This window comes from Rhea pennata, chromosome 10 (genome assembly GCF_028389875.1).
Source record: "Rhea pennata isolate bPtePen1 chromosome 10, bPtePen1.pri, whole genome shotgun sequence".
Classification (NCBI taxonomy): Eukaryota; Metazoa; Chordata; class Aves; order Rheiformes; family Rheidae; genus Rhea; species Rhea pennata.
Window position 1 is genome coordinate 19,458,485 of NC_084672.1, and position 20,291 is coordinate 19,478,775.

Sequence of the window (20,291 nt, forward strand, 5' to 3'; positions counted from 1 at the left end):
TGCAGTATTCAAGAAACAAGTTAGCTTCAAGATGCATTGCTACAATTTTTCTAGTACAAGAAATACATACAATTCTTTTATTCATTTAGATGGTTTAAAGTTGCCTGAGAAATGCCAGTAAAATTTCTACAAACTGAACTCTGAACTTGAGAGTAGGCAAAGGAAGTAGAAACGTGTTCTGACAACAGATAGATACTGCCATCTGACTAACTTGCTTCCTCTCTCTACCTTCATGAGTTTTCAGTTACTAGCGTTACCAAGTTGTCTCGCAATGTTTTGACTTTTCTGAAGCATGAGATTAGGAACATCAGCTTTGCAAGATTTAAAGAAAAAAAAAAAAGTTATGTTTTTCACTATGCCTGAAAGCTAACACTTAACAATCAAGACAAACAAATGCCATTTCTGACCTTCCTTTTGCAGCACTGTTTTTGCATGACTGTGCTTTTCTGCTTCACCAAGGTTTTCCGTCAACACTTTGAGAAAGACATTCAAATCCTCTTGACTCACAACAATCTAAAAATAGTAAATTGCAGTTCTCAGAAGATGAAGTTTCTTAAACTGTTCGCTAGCTAGCATAGCAGAACAGTCTTTTCTAGCAAGAAAACGACTGCTTATTCACAGTGACTTTGTCAGCAGCATTGTCACATGAATAATGTAGCATGAACAGTGAAGTTCTTTTGAGCACCTGAAGGTTACGACTTCTGAAACTGAAAAGGTATCAGTATATATAGCAGCTTCAAGTTACAATATCTTTGCTTTTATGACTTCACTATAAATAACATACTAAATTACGGCATTTTATTTTCAGTTTTATAGAGATGTACCTGTTTTATTTCAAAGTATATAAACTGTCACAAAAGGCAACTGCCTAGAACTCACTGAAGGGAGATAGGATGTTATGAAGCTGAAGTTACCAAGGCAAATATTTGCATAGATCTGAATTACTCTAAAGAGGATACCCCTTTTTATACAAGCACAGAAAATGTGCTGTGGAATCAACAGTGATAATATTGCTGCAAGCTGGCCCTGCTTTGTGGCAGGAGATAAACAAAACTCCTTTATATTCCTTGTAGTTTTCTGGGCATTTCATGGTATAACGAACATACACAGAATTTTTGGACGTTTTTACAACACTTTCAAATTTCTACATTTATATATGTAAATCAGACCTCCTGACATGACAATCTATAGCTATCAGCAGACCAGTAGCTTGTTCCACCTCTGCATCCAGAAAATATAAAATTTAATGTTATAATTCAGTATTACAAGGAGCTTCTCATCACCTTCTTTTTTGCAAGACTTACATTCATTGTATCCAGATGTCCTGCAATCTCCACCACAGGTTTTTTGTGAAACCAAGCTGCAGCTAGATTTCGATTCACAGTCAGGCTCAGATTAACAGGATGAAGTATCTGAATGTCAGGATGTGACAAACCTGTCCCCATAGTGACCCTGAAAAAAGAAATGTTGGGGAAATGTTAAAAAATATATATATTACAACTCGTATTTTACATGGAGTTGTATTTATGAAGTATTTGACTGGCACCAATAGTATTTCTAAACAAGTAGATTGAAATCTTACCTAGTATTAATATTATCAGTTAGTTAAGGTGTTATGTAGTAAAATGCACTTTACCTAGATAGTTTCAGCTGCGTCAGCTGCACATCCATTTTATCAATGACTGGGGGGAGAGAATTGCCTTCTGCAGACACCAAGCTAAACTGGTTCTGAACCCTGATCAAGCCAAGGTCTACCACTATAGCATTAAGGGAAACTGAGGACTGAGGAATGACAATAACTGGTGCTTTCAAGTGAATGTCCATTGACAGTCGGTAACTCCTTTGAGCCAGGTCTTTTACACTTGTAGCAGCCTTTTCTGCAGCTTGGACTGTAGCAGCACTCAGTGCCTCCTTAGCTGTTTGAAAGTTGTTTAAAAAGGTCTGTAAAAAACAGTTGAAGAGAAAGGAAAGATATGGCTGTAAATAGCTTTTTATTTTTAATTGTCCTCTCATTTTATAACAATCACCAGAATCAGTATCAAACTGGGCTTCCTGCTGTGTTATTTTTTTCTGGAAACAAATATTGAATGCCATCTGTCATGACAGATGTTAGTCCAAAAAACATACTAACCAGATTCTCTTGATTTTAAACCTATCTCTTCTTCGTTTATTGGCTCAAGATCCCTTTATCTCATTAGATTCTAGGGACACATGTTATTTTAATCTCTCCTTACCTTCAGTGAATAGTAATTTCTACTGAAGCCATTACTGAATGACAGGGAGCACACAAGTGCTTTGTAAGAAAAAATAACATTAGAACATCTGACAAAGGTAGAGACATTTACAGTGATTAGCTTTCCTTCTGCCTTCTAGGCATCTAACCTCACAGGAAGATCTGCCTCTGAAGTTAGCTCAGATGTTTGCAATGAACATAATTTATTGTAATGATCTTTTTATTTGTAATCTTTGGGAAGTGGGAATACAAAAACAAAAATATACACATAACAGCAAGCTTTTCCTTATTTCAGGACAAGAGGGAGAAAAACTACACCTTCTTGTGCAGTGTTAGTTTTTAGATTTAAATCAGTCAGAAAGCTTACTTTATCAGAGTTTACAAATAGTACAGAGAAAATTAAGTCTATCCTCCTTCTTTTGCAAATTTCAGTTAGTCACTTGTATTAAGCACGCAAACAAGGAAGACTAATTCAAGAAAGCAGCAAAAAATATACAAAAAAGTCTTACCAGAAGAGACATGAGAAATTTATGAAGATACACTATTTGAATACAGCCTACTTTCAAAAATACAGTACCATCCACTTTTGACATATCAGCATAGGCTTCTCCCTCAGTAGCATATGGATATAATGCCAAATTGAAACTAAAAACTTCATCTCCTACTATAGATACCGCCTAGAAAGAGAGAAACGAAGTATCAAACTAATGTACGACAACCATCTTGCCATCAGTAGTTTATAAAAAGAGTTCTTAACATAAAAACAAAACAACCACACAAACCCTAAATGTATTAATATATCAGATGTAAAAATTAGATAGAATCTTCTAACACAGAAATCATGCTTCAGCATGTATTTTATTTGGAAAGAAGTATTCATTTGAATTTTAAAAAAGGAGAAAAATAGTCTCTTCAGTGATCACCTCTGACTGCAAAACATCACCACAGCAATTCATCACTTACTTGAAAATTCAAAGGAGATGAAATATTTTCCGTACTCAGTACAAGTCCAGAAATATAATCTTTATTACGAAAAAGTTATTTTTCTGAAATTCAAAGAGTTTCATGAAAAAAGGTGTATTGAGAAGAAGGAACTTCAATTTTTTTTTTATTGTCTACTGGTTGGAATATTTACATTTCAAGGAGCATAAAAATATTTCATGTTCTCCATGCAAATTAGACCTTACCTACTATTGATCAAATCCATTAACTCGTACCTCCCTGTATTTTCTTCCTTTTTGCTCCAATTAAATGAGAAAAACAACATGTTTTGATAACATCAGAGTTTAGGGGTACAGAGAAGTAACAGTTCAACTCTACACATTGATACAGGCTGGGAACACCTGGCTGAATAGCAGTCTTGCTAAAAAGAACCGAAGGGAACAGGCAATGTGAAGTTGAGCATAAGCCAGCAATGCACACTCAACGAACAGCAAGGAATCCACATACTTACTGGGCTACATAACGAGGAGCACAGCAAGCAAGCAGAAGTTATTTCCCCTTACTTCACCAGTAAAACTGCCTCGTAAAATACTGTGCCAAATCAAGTATTTTTGAATAGTGGAATAAGATGATGTTCGTTATATTTCACTTTTATAGACACAAAAATCAACCAACAGGTAAAAATTAAAAATCTTATAGCTGAGTACCTTTTTATGAAGGGTCCTTGAATCAACATCTGTGACAATTATGTCCCTGAGCCGGGCAAAAAGTACAGTGCAACTTGGCTGAAGTAAAAGAGATGAATCAAGACCTGCACAGAACAGAGAGAAATGGTAGTACTGCGTAATAGAAATAGCACTTATTTTTGTGCAAGCAAATTATACAAGTTTTAGATAGATGTGTACAAGCAAGATTTCATAAGCTATATTAAACATATATTCATATTAAAAAGAGCTTTGGCAGCAATCAGAATGGTGGTCACGGCCAAGTTAAATTTCCTCTCTCCACTGAATTATTGATAGCCCCCTGCGAGGTGCAGGTGGCAGACAACAGAACTAAGCAAACCCCCCAGGAGCTCAAAGCCAAAAGGTAACAGCTCTAAAATAATCCTAAATAACTCAGACGTGAAAAAAAATATCTAAAACTTACTACAACAGGAAAAGTCATTCAATCATATTCATCTCCTTCAAAATATGAATGTAATTAAACAACTTCAGAATAAAACATTTTTTTTCTAACTGAAGGCCAATACATTATGATAGATAAGACAGACAGACTTGAGAAACAAAACAAAAAAAAAAAAAAAAAATCACAAAAACAAACTACAAGCTATCTTTGTCCAGAAAAAGATATTCAGAAGCTGAAGAATCTTGAAGTACAAGATTAGTTACTACTAGAAAACAATTTAATACCTTGTATCTTGATCTCTGCAATGTTCTTCTTTTCATCGCAAATATTTAAACAAAAGGCATCCAGTTTGGCAAAAAGTTTGAAGTCAAAGACATCCTTATCCTTAGAAATTCTAGTTACTAGAAAAGAAAGGAAGAGAAAACTTAAAATTCTGAAAGTATCGAGTTGGCTGTTTTGACATGGGTTGTTTGGCATTCAGATGACTCAGTACTGTCTCCTACAGTTTCTTTCATCACCATTAGCATGATAGTCTGTAATATTGCATCTCAAGCTACAAGCTCTGAAGACAACTTTATAGATAGGAGTATAAAAAGTTTATGCTTGTTCATATCTCTACATTTGATACTACTCTCTTCCAGTGATAGGTACCTATTGAGACCTTCCCTCCTTCTCAGGCTGAAGAGGATAAGATGAAGTGAGGCACCAGCTGTCAAAAGCTATCTATGGAGAAATAGCCAGAAGCCATTAGATCTCACTGATGGTCTACATTTTCACTAACCAAAAGTAACAGAGTTAAATGTTAATCCAAGAGCTGAAATGTTTATGGGTTTTGGTAAACTGTACACAGCAGCTTTTCCTCTAGGCTGCAGAATCAAACCAGGTGATGTAAACTTAAGTGATTCAAATCATTCTTCACTAGGACAACCTCACTTTCAGCTAGTCAGATGCTTCAGTTTCACACAATGTTAAAGGAAGTACAGCGGCTCTTTTTGGGCCAATTGTTTCAAGATTTAAATTTCTGTTTCAGCTCTGCAGGAAGAGCAAGACTTTCATTAGGCTGGCAAAGGACTATTTCTTTTATCTCAGTTACTTCTTTGAAAGTACAATTGTCTAGTTTGACAACATGGCATTATCAATTATCAAACTACTGTTTCTTTCCTTTATTTTACCATGAACACTAAGACCCATAATGCTGTCTGAGTTCTCTAGGCTGGCAGAAATGTCATTCATTCAAATTCTAGTCTGAAAAGGCAGTGAAACAAGAATAGAAAGCTCATCTGAAGACATCACTTATAACCAAAAACTTGGCTTCATTTTTTGAAATCAATCCTCCAGCCTGTGAGAACCACTCTGTCACATAGGCTTCGAACTTCATCTCATCCTTCAAAGCTAGTAAGATTAACACTAAATTTTCCATAAAATATCAACTGTACCTTTCTTAAATTTAGCACCATCTTTTTGCTTTTCTTCATTAGTTGTTGTTTCTCTGCTACTTCCACTGCCAGATGGAGTAACAGCTGCTAAAAAACTGACAGCAGACATAAGGGCCTCTGTATGCAGCAGAAGGTTTAATGATGAAAAGGTTATCTGTTGAAAACATGAGACTCCACATCACAAAAAAGTAATTTACAAGTAAAACAGGTAGACTAAGACTAGAAGGCACCCACTAAGCATACAAAATCCTAAGAAATAGAAAAACTGCATGTTTCACCAGCAACAAATCATCAAGAAAAAGCGCTACCTGTAAAGCAGAACAATGCTAAGCTTAGAGAGTAAGTGAACCTGACAAAGATATATTTGCTGTAACTATTAAGCTATAATCTCCTCAGTACAAAAGCAAAATTATACAAAATACAACTAAAACCATGGGAAGAGTGGAAAACGCTTTTCTCTTAGATGACTAATTAGAAGAGGTATAACCAGAGTAAGGCAGTCTAATCTAAAACAAAATTCAGCCTTCTCTAACAGTACACTCTTGACAAACACACAGTCATTCTTGGATGCTCCTGCAATAATACAACATTATGTAAAAGGATAAGCAACAGTTGGCTGCTGCACAAATATTTAGGGTAAAGGCATTTCTCAACTTACTTACCAAAAAGGCCCTAAAGTTGGAAGAACAACTGCCTTGTAGTTTAACAAAGGTTATTATACAGTTGAATGGGCTTAAAATTGGGAGAAGACAGTTCCAACCCAAATCTTCCAAATGCAGAAGTCCTTTTAAAGACCTGCTGGGGAACACCTCATGATGTGGAGAAAGCTGAATTCTCTAACAGAGTTCTCCCATAGGATAACTCAGGCAACTCAGCATATACATTCACCTCAAAGGCACCAGAGTAAAGCTGTTATTCCTTGCTGAGACTTCAGGTACTTTTTTTGGTAGAAAGATTCCAGTATTAAGTGGACTTCCTGGTGAAGTCTGTTGATACGCTAGAACTATGAGATGGCCAGTGGAATATTTCAGTCTTCAGTATTACCATACCAAAAAAGGTCAGACAAACTATCTTCACAAAGTTATAAAGTAAGTATTTCAAACTAAGTTATATTGATAAAGGGCGGGAGATATCAGAAAATATTTCTGTTATGATAGGTATTAGCATTGTTTCTCAAGTTAGGAAAACTGACAGCCCTTTGTAGTTTATTTGTGGAATTGCTCAAGATACAATTTTCTTTTACAGTGAGAACTCTGACACCAAAAAATATATCTTAGTACAATAGTCAGAAATTAAGAAGTTAGGTATTAGCTGTTGAAAAAACATATCCCTATACTGCAATAATTTATAAAAGGTTTATATTCTTCTTCTAGAGTCCCTTAGAGCAGTGATGGGAAGGAAAATGGAGTATCGCAAGATGCTCCTGATTCACATTTCAGAGTGAAGAATTAGAATATGCCACTCCCCCCCCCCAAAAAAAATTCATTTGTAAATGGATTAAAGCTTAGACTTCAGACTCTTAGTAAATTTAGCCAGAGTGCTGATCACGTAGTTCACATAATGCAGATGAAAAATTTTTCAAGAAAGGGAAAGACTTCTAGATCTACTACATTTTCCATACACTTGAATTACATGATCCTACGTGTATGAGGTAGATGATGCATCCTTTCATTATTTGACTTTTATCCACATGAGCTAGCTACTCAACTTCTCCCTGTCACTAAAAAACAGATTAAAATATTGCTCCTGCATATTAAGTTGCATAACAAGTTTTCAAGTGCTTTTTAATTCTTTTCCTCGCTATTCCAAGAGAATAAAGCCAAAAAGCCCCACTGATTCCCTCCCGTCTAAATAAATAAATCAACAGAAAGCAAGAAAAGCTACAGGCACTCACTTGAATCATCTGTTCAGTGTTGTTGAAAGCTGTTTGAAAGCTTGGACCATTTCTGTCAGCCTGAAAATAATAAGTACCATGAAGGTTAACAGCAACTCAACTCAGCCACTGTACTCTCCAGAAGATGCAATGAATCCACTCTGAAGAGTAGATTCAAGACTTTAGTGCATAAGAACATTTTAAAAATAAAATGTTTTATCTATACCTTGATATATTCCACCTTCAGAAGGTCTAAACCAGGTTTATCTGAAGAACTAACTAGATGAAGGGGTATCTTTTTATCTGTAACATAACCACATGAAATACATAAGAATTAGGCTCTCAAAGCACCAAAGAATTTGTGCCTCCAAGAAAGAGATTAACTTTCTAAATAGTATTTTAAAGTATGTTGGACCACTGAATCTAAGTCAATGCTTTCTTAGACTTTTTGGTCCAAAACGGCAAGCCTGCACCCATTCTTTATCAAAAGATTAAACACTACACTATTTAATTACGTAGTAAGCATTAAGGCAGGATGCCAAAACATACCACCTGTATCCGTGGGACAGTTGTTACTAATGGAAAGCTGCATAGTAAGTATTGCATATGCAGAACTAACTACATTTGGATTTTAGTGAAAACACAGAGCCACGCTTTCAGACTAACTAAGAGATACAGATATACAGTATTATATTCTTTCATTATATATTACCTCCAGTATCATAGTAATCCAAGCTAATTTTCTTTAAGTAAGATACAGCTACTAAACTATAGGTTCTGATTGTGGCTTCTGTCCCAAGATGCATTACATCAAACACAAGAACTGTTTCCTCAGTTTTCTTTTGTCTGGTGAGTTCTAACACAACCTAGATGGACAAGAAATACACAGTTATGCCATAAGGTATTCTCATCCCTCAAATCAAGACAAGAGGAAAAAAAAAAAAAAGGAACAGGAAAAAAAAATAATGTCCTAACATTAGCACCTTGCTTGGTTTAATGATACTTTAATTAAGGAGTTAACGCATAAAAAAAGTTTCTAAATGTAGTGAATATTTGGGTGTGGAAGGATGGAGAACTTGGTATCACAGAAATCCTTTGGTGTTTGTTCTTTGTAAGTGAGCAGTCTGGGCATTTATTTTATTCTTTTACTGCAACACTTGTTTCAAATCATGGTTTAGCATATTCCTGATGGAAAATGATGCTACCAAAACAGGATTTTTTTTGATGAATATGTGTATATATTTCTTTTTATTGGTTGCTGTATTTTGTGTGTCTGATTTGGAAAACACTGGTAATAAAATATGATGCAATTTTTTTAAAGTGTTCCTTATGTAGAAGGTAAAAAACCCCAGAATTTAAGAGACATACCTCTTTAATTTCAAACTTCAGTTGAAGATCTGTCAGCTCCTCTTTGACAGATTCTTTATTTTTTATTTCTTCCCCTTTTATTAGGGACCTGTTAGTTGGCTCAGAACCTTCTTCAATATCAAAATATTCTTCTTCAGAGTCTACAGAACAGACATGACCTCCTCCTTACTAACAAGGATTTTCCAGAAACAGATACAAATCTCCTACCCTCTTTCCCATTTCAGTACAACTTTAAACCAAATGATCAATCTAAACATAATCTGACAAAGTGTACTTTTTACATCTATATTCCTTTCTTACCCATTGAATGGAACGGTGCAAATGAAGAGGAGAAAAAAAAATAAAGTCCCTATTAAGGAGAGCACTAGAGTTTGGCTGTATCATTAGAAGTTAAAGAATCCATATAGGGAAGAATAGTTATTAATGTCAATACCTCAATTCATTTGCTATTTGTATTTCTGCATTTTTATACACAAATTTTGCTAGTGCAAAACACTCAAGAACAGTACTACTAGTGATGCTAAGAACAGTCTATTTCTACCATATATGGCTGAAGATGATGCAAGTACTTTAGATACGTCGTTAAACTTCCCATATGTCCACCCTTTTTGCCATAAGGCAAATACAATACAGAACAACTAAGTAAGTCCTACACAAACACCCGAAGGGCCGCAGCAGATTAATATTTGACTAAATATATTAAGCTAATTTTGAAGTAACAGGAGCCTCAACATTCTCATCTGAAAAGTACCTCATGACTTCTGGATAAATAAATTGGTATGCTCATAACTTCCTAATAAAGGAAGTTCCTAAAAAAGGAACAGCTCACTTTACTTACGTTTGGGGAGGCTGCTAATACAGAAACTTCATAATATGAATTAATCCCCCCAAAATAATGTGTTATTTAAAAAAAGCAAATTTAGTATTTTGAGTTAACGTCAGCTCCTTAATCAAGCCTTCCTGTGCAATGGAAGTTAGAGATAACCATACTCATCTCTATTGTTTCTATAACATGTTTTAAGACCAACATTAGCCAGAAAATTTTAGTTATTCCATAAATTACAGCTTTATACTTCTACAGACAAGTATTTGTAGTGTCTTACCTGACTCTATTTCTGCTAGCAACTGTGGTGTATCAAGTAAGCCTTTGCTAACAACACGGATTGCAGGAATAGCCGATACCTAGAGAAAGGAGAAAAACAAACAAACAAAAAACTTCCCAAAACACAACACTGCAGTATTTTCAAGTTTATAAAACATTTTATGTTCAGTCATATTTTCACCTGAAGACATGTCTTTCAATTGGCATTTCTCATATTTCCCCAAAAGATCAATTTTACCAATAGATATATTGAAGCCAGAGTGACAAAGGCCCAGCTAGCTTTGTTTAAGTTCAGCATGGTAAGCCACAATAGAGACATTTTGCCCCGCCCAGCTGGAAGCTTAAATTATCTCTTATTTCAAGAGACGGAGATGACAGGCGTTAGTAGGAATACACTAATCTTAATAAGATCATTTTAATGATGTCTCTCCCTCCCCACTCACCCCATAGTCAGCATACCTTTGTGCTTGGAATTGACACAGATGACTTCTCAGGCAATGGAATGCTATCAATCAGATCAAAAATTGCCTTGATTTTTTGGTCAGAAAGCCTGATGTGCACCAAAGGAAGCCCGCCTGACACTTTAAACCTTAGAATGAAAAAAACACCCACCCACAGAAGAGAGATTATCAGAAGGCGAAAATGATTACTGAACTAACACTTAACATTTGGAACCTTTAAGTGTGAGAATAATCCAAAAATTTGAATAATTCCAAGTACATACCAATTCTTGATTTAAAGTCTTATTAATATATACACCCATATATAAAGATCACATCACAATAAAGCCAATAATTCTGGATTAATAATAGATGCTGGACTTGACTCAAACAGCGCAGTCAGTAACCAGTGGAAGGGAATGACTCCCCTCCCTCCCCCAAAACAACAAAAAAAAACATACCCAAAAGTAGTAGGCTACTTTTATTTCCTTCCTACCAAAAGACCTAAAATTAATGCCTTTAAATTCAAAAGCGTAACTGAAACTTCACGGAAAACATAAGTTGTTTTTCTCTAAGTACCAAGTAATTAAAAAAAGAAGTCCTCTCAACATTAACACATTACTTTGCCATCCTGGTATCTTTTTCAACCATTGATTTTGCCAACTGTACATGAATATCCATAGGCTGTAATATGTGCAAAGTTGATGGATGCTGAAATCGAGCCTTCTTCCAGTCTTCACCTGCAAATGTTTAGACATTTTATCTAAAAAACTGTTGCTTGCTAACTGCTCTACTTAAGATAACATGTAAAAGTAACAGAGTAGCAACACCAGAAAAGATTAAAGAACACACAGGAGCTGGAGAATCCTGTAACATTTGGGCAAAGTATTTTAAAGGCTTCTGAATACATTTTCAACAGCTTTTAATTAAAAAATTGCCTTAACAGCCTTGAGCCCAATTCTATACTGAAAGATATATCCTGACATAAAATCCCAGAAATGTAACAGTGATCAAGCATTTTGTTGACTGCACAATTCAAGTCCAAATGAAGCATCATCATGGCCAGTTCCAGCTTTATTTTCCTTCATCTTAAGGAAAAGAAAACAGTTCTATGCATTTATGTTGCTTGCTGGCATCAAAGTAAAGAACTGATAGACAATGCTAAAAATAAAAAGCAGTCATTTTCAAAAGAACTAAAATTATCCAGTTTAATACCAAAGTACATACTATAAGACTGTTCAGTTGTACTAGTTTTAACAAGTCTTTAGTTAGTGCTAGTTTTGTTTTGCCTCTTTTCTTCAAATAACATACTTACTACACTTAAGTATCCCTAATCAGTACTTTGAATAAATAGCAACTATGTTATTACCTGCTCTGACAAAAAGGAGTTGCACATTTTTTATTTCCACATCAAACTTGTCATAAGCTTTGTCCATAATCTCCTCTAAAGATGGAAAGTTAGAAGCTTGACTACTGCCTTGATTCACGCTGTTCAGCTAAGACAAGAAAACGTTAAGTCTAAAAGTTACATATACATGCTATTAATTCTACTGAAGATGAAAGAGAATTTTAACTATTACAGAGAAGACATCTTAATTTATTTCATACTTTGCTCGATAAGGATAAGCAGAATATGTCTATTAAAAGTTTCATCAATCCATTTAATTTGAAAAAACAAGTTCATCTTTACTTAAGGAATTTACTGTTAGAGTATGACTACATAAAATATTTGATCAGTCTACTAAAATGAAGTTAAGTAACATTTTTCAGCTTTATAGAAACAAGGGTCATCTTTCAAACTTCAAATAAACAAAATCAACTTTTTAAACATTCACTTTTTTAATAAAAGGCTACCATTTTTTGAAAAATTTAAAAATTAAGTTCACACGTCATCCTGCTAAAAATTAAATAAAAGACGTTATATGGTAAGCTAGCAGGATCTTGCATCAACAATGAAAATGTTTCCTCAGAAAAGTACAATAAAGATAGCTTAACACCTTCAAACACTGATGCAAGTGCTGAAAACCCAAATGACTCTGTAACAAGTATCTTCAATAAAACCACATTCGCACAAGTGATCATCTTTGCCCTTCAGATACAAGATAGTTCCAGATGACAGCTATGTCAAGAGAAAAGAGCATTTCCTTCTTTGCAGTCCCCCCCCAAAAAAAGCCACTTATATACCTGAAGTGTACCGAAGTCTAAAATAAGTAAATCTGATTTTTCATAGTAGAAACCTGTCTGTGGCACCACAAGGTAGGAAGGTTTCAGATTGATCTTCAAGTCAAGGACTTTCCTCATTTCAATAATGTGAGCTAATCCTTAAATGAAAGCCAGACATAAAATTTGACATTCTATTCAAATGTAAAACATTTCTTCCATTCTACATATAAAAAGCTGTTCATTCAAGAGAATCTATCTTGTTCAACATTTTATTGATTTCTCATTAAACTGAGGGTTCCTCCTCACAAAGCACCCATCAACCCTCCAAGTCAAGAAAGTCAAAAAAAAAAAAAAACCTCAAATGAACCCATAACATTACATTATATCTAGATGTCAACAAAAACTTAAGCAAAGAGTTTAGAGAATCTCATCGAAATTTTTTATGAGTTAACCTCAGAGATAAGACTGATGCCATCATCCTACCTGTAGCAGTTCTTTCCTTAATTTCTTCCAATTTCATTAATGTGGCTGATGTTAATTTTTCAAGATCCATCCCCTTGCTTGTCTGAAAGAATTCTATCATTGCATTTATTGTTCTCTTTCAAGAAAGAAAAACACAGAATTATCAATATATATAGAATTCACTCAGTAAAAGCTCCAAAATAGGACATATGAATTAATAGTGCAAAAACAGTGAGAGTAAGAGGAGGGGAAAGAAGAACTAGAATGGAGACTCAGAAAAAAGTTTCTATGTGAATTACTACTCACTGCATCGTATTTTATTTCCACGGGCTGCGATTCAATAGCAAGACTCTGGTCAGCAACACTATCCTCTGGGTTAATATTAAACTCTATCTTAAGTAGAGAAGACTTCTTATCCCCTATGGAAGCCACAAGGGAGGGTACAATGTTTTCTTGTCTCAGGCCTGTAATATACCAGTTTTCAAGCTTGGCTTCTACCCTGAAAACAACAAATAGTTAAATATTATTTAATTAGAGTACAGAACACAACTCTATCTAGAGAAGACATAAAAGATTAGAAAGACTTTGATAAAGGAAAACATGAAGCAAACCTAGCTACACAGCACTAACATACCACACAGTTAAAAATAGTAAAAATAAATTAAATAGGAGGTAAGTTGTTCACAGCAACACAATGGTGGTATTTGCTTTTCATATCCTGTAAACTGAAAGATACACTCAATTTAACTTTCAAGCTCATGTTTATTAAGACATATTAACAAAATCACTTACCAAATGAGAGGTACAGTATTTATACTACAGATGAAAAAAAGAGTAGGAATCTTAGCTGTTACTTATTGATTTCAAAACAAGTCATGGACAGTCTCATTCTCTTTGGTGAAAATGGAAACTCCTTACTGTCGCCTTCATTAGGAACAGGTTCATTAGGAACAAGGATAAGCAAGGCCAGCAATAAAGTGCATATTATGTCAAATCATGCTAGCACCCCTAAATCAGACAGTTTCCTAACCACCACGTACTTTTAAGGCTGAATTAAATTGTTTTTACAGTTCTGGGTCTACACAATCAGAATTCCTGCACTTCCTTGACCGCTCCTTCTCTCTCCCCCAACTCTGACTTTGGGACGTAACACAGTTTGGGCATAATTAAGATCACAAGCATGGCTCTATTAAGATAGTCTAGTTACATTTTTTTCAAAACTCCCAATCAATGCAAATATCTTTTCTGCTGTTTCAATCACGTCAATTATATAGCATGCATTTTTGTAAAAACATTTTCAAATTTCTTCGTATTTTTTGTGCAGCATTCAGGCTGTACCTTTAACAATTGCTCAAAACAGTTCTCACTGAAGTATTTCAAGAGTCAGCAGTTGATCTGGTGAGCTTATGCACAAAGTCAGAAGATGAAGGAACTACAAATGAAAGTAGGAAAAGTGCACAGACTCATTTTCCAGACACTAAAAACCTTATTTGCTGACTGTACAAGGCAGTAATTTTTCTTCAGTGTTGCTGCTGTGCCCTTATCTTCAATCACAGGAAGGACTCAATTACCCATATTTCGGGTAATCTCCTAATCAGAACACAGAAGGGGACACATTTATCATTTCCATAGGAAGTCAACTACACATTCAGTAGCTTGGTGAGAAGGTATCAGCCAGACGATTTCATACTGCTTAAATATCAACTCCCCAAATTCATATTCAGTACTTCAACATTTGGATTCAAGAAATAGCTTATTAATGTTCATGAAGACTAACAGCATTCTAGTCTTCATTCTACTCTACATTATTCAACACCTAAGTAACAGTAACTTCTCAAATTACCTACAAAAACAGTAAAAATACAGAATCCCTGTAATTTTACATGTCAATAAACAATATAATGCACTGTTCAAGGAAAAAAAAAAGTGATAAAGCTGGAAAAAAAGTGGTGTTTCTACAAAAAGAAAATACCAAGCTATTTACTTTATGGCTTGTGCTCCTGGACGCTGTGCTATTTTGGTACTCAGATCAATTATCTGCACTTTAAGAGTTTCAGGCACATTCTTGTCTTCTTTAATTGTAAGAGAAGTACTTAACAGCTTCAGTGTCACAACATGGGCGACATACTAACAAGGACAGAGAAAATTGAGATTAGTTATCTTGATGTGATTACTTTCTCAGAATTTCTAAATTAAACTGATTTATAAAATGTGGTACTTGCAGCTATTCCAGTACATAAAGGTAACATATACATCCCCACGCAAGCAAGCTAAGTAAACTATCAGTCATTTCTGTAACAAAACAGTATTTCAAACAATACAGAGTATATCTAATCTGCATCTCAGGAGGCAGACAGGATTTTTTTTTTTTTGAAGCTGTGAAAGAAGACATAGTTAAAACAGAGTTTGAGCTTGCAGAGCTACCAAGCTCAAACAAAATCATCATAATCCTGACAAAATAACTGAATTTTTAAAAATACTGCATAGATGCCTTTGTTGTTCTTGCTGCTGAATTGGTACTGACCTTGTCAGGAATGGGAGACAAGTATCATCCTGGTGGCCTTGTCAATCAGAAACTTAAGAATCAAATAATACTTCCTATCTGAATTTAAAGTCTGCACATTTCTTCACTATACTGAGAGGTATGAAACTGCCTTTACACTTAATTTGTCCAAATAAGGAATGGAAATTCTTCCACACAGGGAACAAGGAATGGGTGAAAAAACAGAAAAATGCAACATTGGACATTGTTTGGACCATGTCTCTTCTATGCTGGTAAGAGATGTGTGCTGCTGCTCTACTCTTTTCAGCTTGACAAGAACATTAACTCAGCTGCACAGGAACTGGGATACTGCCACTCCAGTAATTCTTCATGTGATGCACATGCAGGATTATGATTAAATTTAACAAAGATGTACAAAGTTGGAGTGGTAAGTTATTTGTTTTTGTTTGGTTGGTTGGGGTTTTTTTTGTTAGGTGGCTCAGGGGCAAGTTTCATGAAGGAAATAAAAAGAGAATAGAGGAAAGCAGTGCAGGGGAGAAATGATATTCTGCTCAAAAGAAACACTCCTAATGTAAAAAGTGCTTCCGTAACTAATGAGCAACTCCAAGGAGATAAGCAAAACCACCAGTCCAGTTAAGATTTAAAACTACAATGGTAATAGTATTCACAGGAAATAAGCATTTTGGCATTTTCTTAGTTGTGTACTTTCAAGCTTTCTTTCCATAAACTCTCCCCAACATACCATACCTACAGAGTTTATCTTTTATTCCTTTACTTAACTATAAAAAAATTGACATACAAAATTATTTTTAAAGTTATACTTCCCTTTTTGTTGTAGGAAGAAGTACTACAACAGGAGTCTGTTTACTTCAAATGATACATTAATCATTAGAGCAAATGTTTCAATGAAACATAACATGATGCTTTTAAGAGAAATCTCCCTGAAAACTATAAATACGAAGCTAAACAGGAAATAATCATGTTAATGCTTACCTTTATACAAACATCCATTCCATTATCAGAATGAAAGTGACTTTTTAGATTTAAAAATGAACAAAAAGATCATACAGGCTAATTCAGTTTTCACTAAAACACACATCAAAAAAATAGATACAATGAAAAGGAAAATATAGAATCTTTTAATTTACAGCTAGTTTTTTAATTCTCTTTCAGATTGTGAACAGGTATTCCAACTTCTGATTCCTCCTTCCCCCCCCCCTTTTTTTCCTTCTTCCTTCTGTCCCCATATAAGTTGCCTACCTGCTTTGGCAAGGAAAGGTGATGGGAGCTGTCGCTATATCCAATAGCAGTAAAAAGCTTAGCTTTCTCTTCTTGTGTCATCAGTTCATCAATAGCTTAAAAACAAACAAACCCATGCATTTACACTTTGATTAGTAACTGTAAGTGACTTCCCTTTAACATGTCTACCATCCTTTACTCAAGTTTGGCTGAAATATCAAGCTTATCTTCTATTTCTCCAAATCACCGTAAGTTCCATATTATTAAAATACGTACATAGAACTTAGAACATAAAACAGTCATCTTACATGGTGTTAAATATGTTCCACCGACAACATCACTTATATTGCAAGAGGCCCCATAATTCCCAATAATCAAAATAGCTTCGAGGAATACTATTAGAACTATTACAACTTCTGGTTCAGACAGCAGATCATCAGAAGAACATAGTATTTTGATTCTGAAATGTTTATGGCCATTTCAGAAGCATGTCCTATTTGCCAACTCAATATTCATCAATGTTATGTAATTCTAAAAAATGAGTCAATAGTGCAGGGTACTGCCTTTGCCTTGCTCTCTTTTGCACAGTAGGAAGCATGATATATACTAACTTCCTTCTTACTGTGCATAAAAAAAAAAAAACTTATAATGTAAAGTCAGTATATTTTAGCTTAAACCTACTTTCAGGAACCGATGATTCTTCATCTTCCTTCTTTCTAGATTCTTTCTTACTCCAGAAACCACCAAACCAGCCTCCACTTTTTTTTTCTACTTCAGTTTTCTTCTTCAGTAACTTTTGTCCTGATCTTATCATCTACAAATCAGACATTAAAATACCGAAAAATAATACATTGTTTTTATATAAGTAATACATGCAGTATGCTGACTAAAAAGATACTTATTGAGAGACAGGTATACCACCCCTGAAAGAGATTAAGAATGCTTCGATTTACACACCAGATAAAAGCAAAAAGAGAAGCTGAAAGAGAAAGCAAGTTTGTGTTATTTTGCATGGCCTTTCTCTTTTATTTTGTGCATTTAGACTACAAAAAGATGAAAGCCACGTGCAAAAAGAAAGAATGTTAAAGGAAGTAAGAAGTAATCGTATTTCTTAAACCTAATTTGCTAATACATTAACAATCCTGAAGACTGATCCTGTAACACTAGGTATATTTTGAACTTTTTAACCATACCATACTTTCCATTTCATAGATGGAAGTCTGACCAGAAACATCTCGAAAATAAGCAAGAGTATTTTTCCTTTATCTTCACTTTACCTATATCCTGGATGTATTAACAAATATTGATGTTACACTGCCATGAAGAGCAATGCCACAATGAAAATACAGATATATGCTGATTTTAATGCTAGAAACACAGCTACCAGTAGCATACTCTCAGAAAACTATTCTGAGCTTACGCACCGCATGCTAAGTGCTTTTGATCTCAACTGCAAATATAGCACTTCTCATACAGTTACAACAAGCAGCTCAGCATTAACAGCTATTTCCATAGTCAAATACAGCTAGTGACTTCATCTACTTTTTAATGATTCTCTCAGAGTGGTTCTCTAATTAGACTGTCCATCCCCTAAACAGAGACTAGAATATATCAAGGTAGGTAGTATGGGATCAGCTGTACATGTTGGATCTCAACACAGTGACAGTACCAATATTGAAATAAAAGAAGTCAAAGGAAGAATGGGGTGTGTGAGGAAACCATTAAATCACCAACCCAAATAATGGCCTGAATGTTACAAAGTGGGTAGCAACAATACTTTGCACACACAAGTTCCTACTTGGGTGTTTTGGAACTGGTTTCCGAAATTAGTTTACTCCTGCCCTGGAAAGACAGGTGATTTGCCCTCTCTCCTCCTCATCCAGTCATACTCCTACCACAAAGTTTTTCAAAATGTTATCACGACAGACAATTCTGTTTAAGATGTTACAGAACTTATTTCTTACCTCAACTTGTGCTTGCTGTCTTGCTAAAATTATGTTGAAGACATCAAGTTTTCTTTCTAGGTCCTATAAAACGTATGGTGAAATCATTTGTCTCTTAAGCACTTTTTCAAAAAAAAAAAAAAAAAAAAAAGCTTACCACTACAGCTCCTCTACTAGCCTTCTCACAATCACACTAAATTCTTTCTAGACATGCTCTTTTCTTTTAAAGGTATACCTGCTGCAGAAGTCCACTAGAAGATGAAACCTGACATGCAAGAGTAACCATTTTACTAGATCAATTTTCCACTTCAGTAAATGCAAACCTCATTAAAATGTATCCAAAAAAGGTTAATTTAAATAGCACTTCACTATTATTTCTTTTCTTTCCACAAAAGGTTGCTTTATACTCCAAATTCCAGATTAAAACTGTACTTCCACAGAGCTCTTGTGCACTAGTAAAACCAATCATGATTATTCTCACATATAAAGAATTTAATAAAGCCCCCAAAACATGCATACACCCTTTCTCTAAAGTGACAATCTTCTTAGCATCTTTTGAATGTTAGCAGGTGTCATGTTTAAAGTGATTTTAACTTACTCTAGCTTTATCTTTTAAAGGCAGACATTATCACCAAGATAGTTTCTATGTAAAGCTTGAACCAAAATAAGGGAAAAGCTACATTTTGTTCTGATACTTATGGCTATAACAAAAACACATACTATGGATTCAACACTGTTACATTTTGTACAAATATTTATATAGTTACCCATTATCTCTATCTATTTCAAAACACACTAAAAATTTGGCATTTAATAAGAAATCTTAAGAAACTCCTCTTTAACTTTTAAGTCAACTCTCAGGAAAAGAGGTTTTTTGGGATCTTAAAAAGAGTCATACTCATCAGTTAAAAGCCTAGTTTAAAGAAAAAAGAAAAATCAACAGGAACATTTCAGTAATAAAACATCAACTATGTCTATTGAACCAAGAAATATACTACCATAGCAACACTACATACCTGAATTTGCCTCTGTGTTTCTTCTGACAGTTTACTCTGCATCAGCTTGTTCTTGTACACATTTTTATAACTCTTCAGAAGCTGCCTATGTTGCTTTATGCTACTCCATGACCACATACGAGCATGCCTTTTGATATGAACTTCAAGGACACTGTTACCTGCATACTTCCACCTACATAAATTCCACACTTGTGAGTAACTTGCCATTCATTTTGCACATTACAACTTAAAATAAAATTAGAGGCAGTTTATCAATATGCAAACATTTTGTTCACAACTTGCCATGTAAGTAACTTTGTTTTTAAAGAAAGTTTAATGGTTTCAACACTTTTGAAAGATGGACTCATACGTTATATTTAATGACCGCAGGACTACACATCAACATTCTCTATTGACTGTGCATTTGTAAATTTGGGCTGTAACAGCATTAAGCAGAGTCATTA

The 20,291-nt window shown here is 34.6% G+C and overlaps 1 protein-coding gene across 1 annotated transcript in view; it reads right to left on the reverse strand.

Moving 5' to 3' along the window:
* Positions 1-20,291, reverse strand: part of VPS13C (vacuolar protein sorting 13 homolog C) — a 99,633-nt gene that overhangs the window by 55,185 nt on the left and 24,157 nt on the right. The window contains exons 13-35 of the mRNA XM_062583297.1: positions 19,849-20,020; positions 18,854-18,916; positions 17,571-17,703; positions 16,911-17,005; positions 15,132-15,274; positions 13,454-13,646; positions 13,169-13,283; positions 12,707-12,843; positions 11,892-12,018; positions 11,145-11,262; positions 10,542-10,671; positions 10,084-10,162; positions 8,981-9,120; positions 8,325-8,478; positions 7,839-7,915; positions 7,634-7,693; positions 5,740-5,893; positions 4,588-4,704; positions 3,883-3,986; positions 2,743-2,910; positions 1,637-1,941; positions 1,305-1,452; positions 408-513 (exon numbers count right to left, since the gene is read on the reverse strand). Of these exons, the coding sequence (XP_062439281.1) occupies positions 408-513; positions 1,305-1,452; positions 1,637-1,941; positions 2,743-2,910; positions 3,883-3,986; positions 4,588-4,704; positions 5,740-5,893; positions 7,634-7,693; positions 7,839-7,915; positions 8,325-8,478; positions 8,981-9,120; positions 10,084-10,162; positions 10,542-10,671; positions 11,145-11,262; positions 11,892-12,018; positions 12,707-12,843; positions 13,169-13,283; positions 13,454-13,646; positions 15,132-15,274; positions 16,911-17,005; positions 17,571-17,703; positions 18,854-18,916; positions 19,849-20,020 (3,038 nt within the window). The remainder of the gene's footprint in view (positions 1-407; positions 514-1,304; positions 1,453-1,636; positions 1,942-2,742; positions 2,911-3,882; positions 3,987-4,587; positions 4,705-5,739; positions 5,894-7,633; positions 7,694-7,838; positions 7,916-8,324; positions 8,479-8,980; positions 9,121-10,083; positions 10,163-10,541; positions 10,672-11,144; positions 11,263-11,891; positions 12,019-12,706; positions 12,844-13,168; positions 13,284-13,453; positions 13,647-15,131; positions 15,275-16,910; positions 17,006-17,570; positions 17,704-18,853; positions 18,917-19,848; positions 20,021-20,291) is intronic.